Here is a 10,063-nt window from a genome sequence, read left to right on the forward strand (position 1 = left end):
TTTTAAAAAAAGGTTTTTTTAAAACTTGATTTTATTGAAAATGCAGATTTACAGAGACAAAGAGAGCCAGAGAGAGCTCTTCTGTCTGCTGGTTCACTCTCCACGTAGCCACAATGACCCGATCTGAGTCGATCCAAAGCCAGGAGCTTCTTCCAGGTCTCCCAAGCATGTGGGGTCCCTGGACATTGGGCCATCCCCACCTGCTTTCCCAGGCCACAAGAAGGTAGCTGGATGGGAAATGGAGCAACCCGTTAGAATCCCCCACACACAAGGAAGGCAAGGATTTAGCTACTGAGCCATGATGTCAAGCAAAATTTTGTGCTTTTTCCTAGTATTTCTCTCTGATTATCACTGTGAATATTATAGAGGAGTATCTTTATGCTCAACCATAGAAGGGAAAGTAACTAATTTGAAATGTATCTTCATAAAAAGCCCTGTTTTCAGAAGAAGCTATATCCTAAAGCCTCAAATTCGGGGTCCTCACATTTCAACTGGCCTGACAGAAGGAGAAACTTCTGTCCCAGCCTAGGGGAGCAGGTGCTGAACAGCACTGATAAGCTGGCAGCCCACACCACGCTGTCGCTGGCAGATTCAATACGGCATTACTGCAGGCTACCCCTCCATGTACCTTGTCACGACATCGCTAACAGCTTTCATCAGGGTCTCAAATCACACAGCACATCATGGTCAGTTACCAACAATCACATCCAGAAATTTTCAAGCAGAATCTGTCATTTTTCTTCTTTTCTGCGTGTCTCATGGGTGTTGTCACACTTAATGCCATTCATTACCGTATTCTTCTTATAGTTTACTTTTTGCAGTAGGACACAATTCATTCTTCATTTACTTTTCTGTGTATTCGGTTCCTCTTTTCTTGGAGACCAAAATAGGGAATATATGGTTTCTAACGTTGTCCTATTTTAATTGGGATTTATGCATCTTAACATCTATAGCATACAAACCTCCATTCTTCATGACACTTTCCTCATCCCATCTTACAGCTGATGCATGAAATTGCATCTTTATGCATCACAGTTCCTCCACCATAAACTGATAAATCTTTAAAATTCACCAGACACTTAAATTTATGAAAAACAAAATGAAGTTATAATGCAAGATTTCACTGATAACAACATTTAAAATAACACTTGGTATTTTAACTTAATTTTAAGTGATATAATAAAACCTGATTTACCATCCTTTATTACAATAGTAACATACACTGATGACGTTTTTGTTGTTTTAAATTACAAGACTCTAAATTTGGAAATTCAAAATAGCCACTTGAAATGGGCAAAATTCGGTGTCTTCCAGTTAATGTATAGCAAACGGGATGCTGTTCGCTTTGACATTTCTTGATCTTCTGTCTTCTTCCACAGAGAAGCTGATGGTGACCATGCCCGCGCAACATGTGGTGGCAATAGCAGGAGGACAGGCTGAACTCACCTGTCAGCTGTCCCCACCACGCAGTGCAGAGCTCATGGAGATACACTGGTTCAGGGGTGATCATTCCAATCCTGTGTACCTCTACAGAGGTGGCCGAGAAGAAAACGGAGAAGCTGACCCAGAATATGTGGGCCGTGTAGAGTTTGTGAAAGAGACCATTGGAGAGGGCCAGGTGACCCTCAGAATTAATAATATCAGCATCTCTGATGAGGGATCATATCAATGTTCATTTGAAGATAATGGCTTCAGTGACATGGCCAGCCTGAACCTTAGTGTAGCAGGTGAGTGTGGAATACTGTACACCAGGGACCTGGAGACTCCATTAGATAGAATATGTACAAATCCATCTTCATGTTTCCACTATTTCTTCCTTCATTTTTTATATTTCAAATACTTTAAATAAGAAGTACAACTCATTTCTACTGTGAAAATACATAGTGCCAAGAATAAACAATGCAGTTTGTCTGACTAGTAACTTAGAGAGGCACTTACTAATTACCTCCGCTTTGGTTGCAGAACCAAAATTGAGACTCTTTTCCTTTCAATTTTCAGAGTCAATCACAATGCAGTAACTAACTTAATGCTCTTTTCTGATTTCCACCAGCAATTGGCTTGGACACACAGATCCATGTTCAGGCTCCTGACAATAAAGGACTGTTGCTTGAGTGTAAGTCCGAGGGGTGGTACCCACAGCCCAAAATGGAGTGGAGAGACAGCAGGGGAGAGGAAGTTCCACATTCTTCAATATCATACTCACAGGATGGAGCCAAACTATTTCACATGAAGATGACTCTTCTTCTCCAGAACAAATCACAGAACAGTATAACCTGCTGTATTTACAACTCATTAACGGCACATGAGAAAAAAATTAACATCATCCTAGCAAGTGAGTGCTTTGTTGTCTGAAGGGAACCATGGAAAATAGTAATCAGTTAGTGTTAAAGTGCATAGTACGTAGCTAAGTGCCAAATGTGCCTCTTCATAATGATTGTGGGTTTTGTTACTGAAGACGATGTCAGGTGCTAAGAGGAGGACTATAGAAGAAAAACATAAGTCAAGAAAAATATCAACCCATAATTGATGCATTAGAGCTGTTAAAATGTTTAATGTTCATGATTTTATTTTACTCCACAGATATCTGTGTATAAGGATATTAAAGTACTAATTCAGTAACGTTAAGAAAGTTACTAGTCTTCCAAATTATAGCTTTTATATCTTTTTAAGGTTTATTGATTTTTACTTGCAAAGTCAGATTTACAGAGAGAGTCACGGAGAGAAGTATCTTCCATGTGTTTCACTCTCAAAGTAGCCACAATGGCCAGAGCTGAGCTGATCAAATGTCAGGAGCCAGGAGTCTCTTCTGGGTCTCCCACACAGGTGCAGGGTCCAAAGGTTTTGGGCCATCCTTTACTGCTTTCCCAGGCCACAAGCAGAAAGCAAGATGGGAATTGGAGCAGCCAGGAAACACAAACAGGCACCCATATGGGATCCTGGCATATTTAAGTCGAGAACCTCAGCCTTTAGGCTATAGCATCTGACCCTACTTTTTGGATTTTTTTTGGGGGGGGGGTTAATTGACATATATTGAGTAAAGAATATGTTAAAAATAATGCAAGTTCAATTCTTCAAAACATCTGGGTTGAGACAGTATCAAGGACAGGTTCAAAAAAAAAAACAAACAACAAAACAAAAATTGCAGGTTAAATCAAGGCAAACATGTGGTATCTAACCTTTTGGGATTCGCTCATTTCCCTTAGCATTATATTTTCCAGTTGGGCCCATTTAGCCACAAAGAACTGCCTTTTTTTTTTTTTAATAGCTGAGTAGTATTCCATGGAGTAGATGAACCAAAGCTTTCTTATCCAATCTTCTGCTGACGCTTCCATGTTTTTGCAGTTGGTTTGTCGTGAAACAGGTGTTTTGGATATATTCCTAGGAGTGCTATTGCTGGGTCATATGGTATGCAGATTTTGAGTTGTTTGAGTGTTCTCCAGACTGCTTTACATAAAGGCTGTACCAAATTGCAGCTCCACCAGCAATGGAGTAGGGTTCCCTTTTCCCCACATCCTTGCCAACCAGTGTCGTTTGTGTTTTTTTATGTGGGCCAGTCTTACTGGTGTTAGGTGGTACCTCATTGATGTCTTCATTTGGATTTCCCTTATTGTCAGGGAACTAGAGCATTTTTTCATATGTTTGCTTGCCATTTGGGCTTGTTCCTTGTGAAATGTTTGCACATTTCCCGTGCCCATACCTTGAGTGGCTTGTTTGTTTTGGTGTTTTGGTTGTTTTGGAGTTCTTTGTATATTTTGAAGATTAGCCCACTATCTCCTACATAGTGCGCAAAGATCTCCTACTCTGTGGGTTGCTTTTTTACTTTGTTGATTGTTTCCCTTGCTGTACAGAAGCTTCTTAGTTTGATGAGGTCCCATTTGTTTATTCTGTTCTTAACTGCTATTGCTTTTGGAGTCCTTCTTAGAAAGTCAGGGCCTACTCCTAGGTCTTGCAGGGTATTTCCAACATTTTCTTGCAAGAGTTTGAAGGTTTCTAGATGTAGGTTTAAGTCTTTTATCCATGTAGATTGGATCTTAGTGTATGGTGACAGGTGTGGGTCTATATTTTGTGTCTGCAGGCTATCAGCCAGTTGTCCCAACAACATTTACTAAAGAGGCCTTCCCATTTGCTTGGACTGTCGTTGGTCTTTTTGTCAAAGATTAATTGGCTGTATCTGTGTGGGTTCCCTTTTGGTGCTTCTATTCTATTCCATTGATCTTCCTCTCTATCTTTGTGCCAGTACCAGGCTGTTTTGATAACCACTGCTCTATAGTATGTCCAGAGGTTCGGGATTGTGATTCCCCCTGCTAGCTTCTTGTTCTTTAGGATGGTTCTAGCTATTCATGGTTTTTTGTGTTTCCAGATGAATTTTTGAATCATTGTGTCTAGTTCTGTGAAGAATGTTTTGGGCAATTTGATTGGAATTGCGTTGAAAGTGTATATTGCTTTTGATAGTATAGACATTTTAATGATGTTGGTTTTACCTATCCTGGAGCATGGAATGTTATTCCATCTTTTGAGGTCTTGTTCTTTTTTGAATAGTTTGTAGTTTCCTTCGAATAGGTCTCCTACACTTTTAGTTAGATTTATTCCCAGATACTTCATACTCTTCTCTACTATTTTGAATGGTATCTTGCTGGTGAGGTCTTTTTCCATCTTGGGGTTGTTTGCGTACACAATGGCTGTTGATTTTTGTTCATTAATTTTGTACCCTGCCACTCTGCCAAACTCTCGTATAAGTTCTAGCAGTTTCTATTTTGAGTCTCTTGGTTCTGCTATGTACAGGATCATGTCATCTGCATATAGTGAAAGCTTGACTTCTTCGTTCCCCATTTGTATGCCTTTGATTTCTTTTTCTTGTCTTATGGCCTCTGCAAGTACCTCTAGGACTATGTTGAATAGCAGTGGAGATAGTGGGCATCCTTGTCTTGTTCCAGATCTCAGCGGGAAGAGTTCTAGCTTTCCTCCATTCAGTATGATGCTGGCGTTGTGTTTTTCATAGATTGCTTTGATTATGTTGTGGATTTTTCCATCTATGCCTACCTTGGTTAGAGTTTTTAGCATGAAGAGGTGTTGGATCTTGTCAAAAACTTTTTCTGCGTCTATTGATACTATCATGTGGTTCTTGTTTTTTAGCTTTTGGATGTGATGTATCACATTTATGGATTCCCGAATGTTGAACCATCCTTGCTTTCCCTGGATGAATCCTACTTGGTCTGGATGAATGATCTGTCTGATGATTTTTTGAATTCTATTGGCTAGGATTTTGTTGAGAATTTTAGCATCAATGTTCATCAGAGTGATAGGTCTGTAGTTTTCCTTCTCTGATGGTTCTCTATCTGGTTTTGGGATTAAGTAATGTTGGCTTCATAGAATGAGTTTGGAAGGGTTGCTTCCTTTTCTATTGTTTTGAAGAGTTTGTAGAGGATTGGGGTTAGTTCTGTTCGGAATGTTTTGTAGAATTCTGAAGTGAAACCGTCTGGGCCTGGGCTTTTCTTTGTTGGGAGATCCTTGGATGACTGCTTCAATCTCTGCTTCAGTTGTGGGTTTATTTAATTCTTCTGTTGCCTCTGGACTGAGTTTTGGTAAGTGGTGGGAGTCTAAGAACTTTTCCATTTCTTGGTGGTCCTTTAACTTATTGGAGTACAGTTCTTTGTAGTAGTTTCTAAGTATTTTCTTAATGATTGCAGTGTCTGTTGTTATGTTGCCTTTTTCATCTTTAATGCTGTTGATTCTCACTTTCTCTTGTTGTTTTTTGGTCAGTCGGGCCAGTGGAGTGTCTATTTTGTTTATTTTCTCAAAAAACCAACTTTTTGATTTGTTGATTTTATGTATAGTTTTTTTGATTTCTATTTGGTTTATCTCCTCCCTTGTTTTGATGATTTCTTGTTTTCTATTGTGTGGGGCTCTTCTGTTGCTGTTTTTCCAGCTCCTGGAGGTGTGTGGTTAGGTCTTGTATTTGATGTCTTTCTTGGGCCTTGACATGGGGTCCAATTGCGATAAGTTTACCCCTTAGCACTGCTTTGGCAGTGTCCCTCAAGTTCTGGAATGTTGTATCAGAGTTTTCATTGGTTTCCATAAATTTTTTGATCTCATCTTTAATTGCTTCCCTGACCCATTGTTCGTTTAATAGCATATTGTTCAACTTCCAAGAGTGTCTATATTTCCTGGGGAGTTTTGAGTTGTTGATTTCCAGTTTCATCCCATGGTGGTCTGAGAGGGTACATGGTATGATTCTAATGTTTTGGAAGTTATTTAGATTTGCTTTGTGTCCTATCATGTGGTTGATTCTGGAAAAGGTGCCATGTACTGCTGAGAAGAATGTATAGTCTGTGGCCTTAGGATAAAAACTTCTATATATGTCTACTAAGTCCAGTTGTTTTATTGTTTGTGTGAGCTCTGTTGTTTCTTTGTTGAGTTTTTGTTTCGTAGACTGGTCCATTGATGTTAAAGGTGTGTTGAGATCGCCTACAAGAATTGTGTGTGTATAGATGTCTTCCCTTAAGTCTGTAAGTAATTGCTTTAGGTAACTAGGCGCATTGAGGTTTGGTGCATAAACATCAATGATGGTGATTGCTTCTTGATGGATCATTCCTTTCACCAGTATAAAATGGCCTTCCCTGTCTCTTTTGATGTTAGTTAGATTGAAATCTATTTCGTATGAAATTAGGACAGCTAGCCCAGCTTTGTTTTCTCATCCATTGGCATGAAATATCTTTTTCCATCCCTTCACTTTCATTTTCTTTGCATCTTTTCTGGTTAGATGTGTTTCTTATAGGCAACACATAGTTGGGTCTTGTTTGATGATCCATTCCATTAATCTTTGTCTTTTGGTTGGTGAGTTTAGACCATTTGTGTTGAGAGTTAAGATTGAGAGGTTGCGATTTTGCCCTGCCATGTGAATGTGTTTTGTGTGTGTTGTTGTCTGTGTAATTGCCCTTTCTTGTGTGGGCTTTAGTTTGGAGACCTTCCTATTTGCCATCTTTGTTTATGGTTTGCCTCCTTTTTTTTCTGGGTTTAGCGCATTTCTAAGGAGGTTTTGTAGAACTGGTTTTGTGCTGACATATTCTTCTAGTTTTTCCTTGCTATGGAAATATCTGATTTAATTCTCATATATAAATGAGAGCTTTGCTGGGTATATTATTCTTGGTTGGCAGTTGTTTTGCTTCAGGATTTGGAAAATCTTTGTCCATTCTCTCCTTGCTTGTAGGGTCTCTTCAGAAATGTCAGCAGTGATTCTGATGGGTTTTCCCCTGTATGTGATCTTTTCTCTGCTTCGTACTTGTCTCAGGATTCTTTCTTTGACTTCATTGGAGTAGAACTTGAGTACCATGTGTCTGGGTGAAGATCTCTTTGGATCATGTCTGTTGGGAGTTCTCTGTCCGTCTTGTATGTGGGTTGGATTCATGTTCCCAGTGTTTTGGAAGTTTTCCTGTATAATTTTGTTGAGCACCCCTTGCATTCCTGACTCTCTTTCCACTCCTTCGGGAAGACCCATGATCCGAATATTCGATTTCCTGAGGTGATCTTTCATCTCTTGTATCATTTTATTAGCTTTGTTGAGGCTTGTCCCCAGCTGTTTAATGAGCTGGGTATCTGCATTACGTGTGTCTTCAGTTTCAGAGATCCTTTCTTCTGCTGTATTTATTCGGTTGGTCAAACTTTGCATTTTAAATTCCATGTCAGTCATTTTGGTTTTGACTTGTTGTATTTTGTTCTTGAAGTCTTCCCACTTCTTCTCATGGTCTCGGATGAATTTTAGCATTATTTGTTTAAATTCCTTGTCTGGTACTTCTTCCTTGTCTTCATCTCGCATCTCCGATGTTGGTAATGGCTTTTGGCCTTCATTTGGTGGGGTGCTGGCTCTCTCACCTGAGTCGTTGGTTTTTCTGATGCTTTCTTTCATTGTGCTATTTTTTTCCATGCTCCGGGCAGGTTGTTGTGTTTCCTGCTTACTTTCTCTGGATTCCTAAGTTGCGTGATTCTTCTTGGTTGCTCCGTGTTCAGGGACACTTCAAGCACTCTTCTCTGCACGTTTCTGGTCTGCTGCTCTTCCCTCAGTTATCTTTCCTCCCTCTTTTACCAAGTCCTCCTCTATGCCTGCCCTTCTTGATCAGTCTCCTTCTGTTTCCTCGGTTAGGTATTGTCTTGTGCATGCCAACAGGGATAGAGTGTGGATGAGAGAATTTGTAGGCTTGGGCTTCTTGTCTTTGCTCTGGGTGGATATAGAGTGTGCGGTTCCACACCCTGCTACACTCTCACAAATGTACTCCCCTGTTGGGAGACACGCTTCTGTGGCCTGCTTGCCTGTGCCTTCGCCCAGATCAGCAGACTCTATTGAGCAGTGCCCCGCCTCTGGAGTTAAAACTGAGTACAGCACAGCAGGTTCCGTGGGCCCGGCCCTAGTGTGAGGCCGCCCCGCCCACTACCCTAGTCCAAAGGCGCTGTCCCACCATGAGGCGCACCTTTGTCTCCCTCCAAGCCTGCCAGTCTGTGACCCTGCCCGGCCCAGCTAGCTGTGTGGAGCACACCTCCATGCCTCTGGAGAAGGGGCCCAGCACGGCAGGGGGTTCCACCAGAGCTTCCAGCAGCCCATTGCTTGGAATTTGCTGCCCTGAGCTGGCCTGGGACAGCCCAGCATGCCCCGGTCCAGCGAGTGCCCCTGCTGCGCTCTCTGAAAGGTGCTGTCACACTGTGGAAAACACTGTCACAGTCCCGCTGGCCCGCGAATAGGTGCCAAGCCTCTGGGCTAAGAGCTGAGCCTGGCAGGGGGTTCCGCCCAAGCCTCCTGTTGCCAGCTTAAGGCTTGGAATTTGCAGCCCCAAGCTGGGTTAGGAGAGCTGGTCTCCACTGGAGTTTCCAGCTGCCTGCAGCTTGAAATCAGCTTGAAATCCACAGCACGGAGCTGGGTCAGAAAAGCTTGGGGTGTCAAGGCCTAGTGAAGATTCCCGCTGAACTCACTCAGAAGTGTTCCCCAGCTGTAAGGTACACAGCTGTGTCCCTTTTAGCCCTCACCTCCATCTGGGTTGGCTGACTCTGAGGTGCGGTGTTCCCCTTTGTGGCTCAGGCCCAGCACAGCAGGAAACCTGGCAGCTAATCCATAGTTTGGAGCTGAGTTTCTATGACCCAGTCCCCGAGAGTGGCTCCAGCCCCCTCTGCACTCTTCTCAATGGTGCTGTGCTGTTGGCGGGCATTCTGCTGGGGTCCCCTCCCCTGCTAGTCCCCAACCTCTGCAGGGGTTGATGGCCCCTATGTTCAAACCTGTAGCCACCCTTAGGGTTACTGGGGCTCCAGTAGTCTGTGGCTCCCGCTGGTGCGGGAGCTTGTTTTTGCAGTTGCCCTTGTCTTCCCTGGGTCGGCCAAGACTGTGCAGCCGACCTTCCCCCTGTGTGGGGCCGCAACTCACCAAGTCTTGTGCGGTGTGCTGTCTTTCCTTTCTTTCTTTTTCTGAACTGTCCCTGCAGGCTGAGTTGATCTTCTTGCTTCAGTGCAGTCTAGTGTCTTTCCCACTCCTCTCCCTGCAATTCTGTGTCTCCTGGTTTGTTCCTCTGCTGGATCGGTCCTTCTCTCTTTGTTCTCCACCCTATACCAGCTCCTCAAGGTTGGCCATCTTTTTCTCTCTCTTACTTTTTTGATCTTAAGCATATATAATTACACTTCAAGAATTTTTGTGAAGCACAAATAAATTAGTGGGAGGAAAAAGCTTTGCTTGATGTCTTACAGTATCTGGAGCTAATACAGTCATTTAAAACTTCCTGAAAATTCTATGAAGCAGGATGTGTTATTAAAAACATTTATGTAGACACATGATCAGTGAAGCCATTCAAGCGTCTTTTGTCTCTCACTTGTATTTAAGCATTCATGCTTTCTTAAAAAAGAAAAAGACCCAAGATCTAGTTTCACTCCTTTTGTATCCTACTTGCTTTATTTTTTAAATTGTATATAATCTCCTGAGGTTAAAGATAGTAGCATTGTGTTTTAGCCTGGTCTCCACGGGACTAAGACTGCCTTACCATTAGTCAACAGCCTAACCTGGAAACCTCATGTTATATGGTCTGATTTACAA

General features: G+C 42.1%; 1 protein-coding gene across 1 annotated transcript in view; it reads left to right on the forward strand.

Moving 5' to 3' along the window:
* Positions 1–2,594, forward strand: part of LOC121155322 (selection and upkeep of intraepithelial T-cells protein 8-like) — a 46,969-nt gene extending 44,375 nt beyond the window's left edge. The window contains exons 3-5 of the mRNA XM_040978615.1: positions 1,380–1,727; positions 2,051–2,332; positions 2,581–2,594. Coding sequence (XP_040834549.1) covers positions 1,380–1,727; positions 2,051–2,332; positions 2,581–2,594 — 644 coding nt within the window. The remainder of the gene's footprint in view (positions 1–1,379; positions 1,728–2,050; positions 2,333–2,580) is intronic.
* The last annotated feature ends 7,469 nt before the right edge of the window (positions 2,595–10,063 follow it).

Source organism: Ochotona curzoniae, unplaced genomic scaffold (genome assembly GCF_017591425.1).
Source record: "Ochotona curzoniae isolate NIBS_2020 unplaced genomic scaffold, NIBS_Ocur_1.0 contig_291, whole genome shotgun sequence".
Classification (NCBI taxonomy): domain Eukaryota; kingdom Metazoa; phylum Chordata; class Mammalia; order Lagomorpha; family Ochotonidae; genus Ochotona; species Ochotona curzoniae.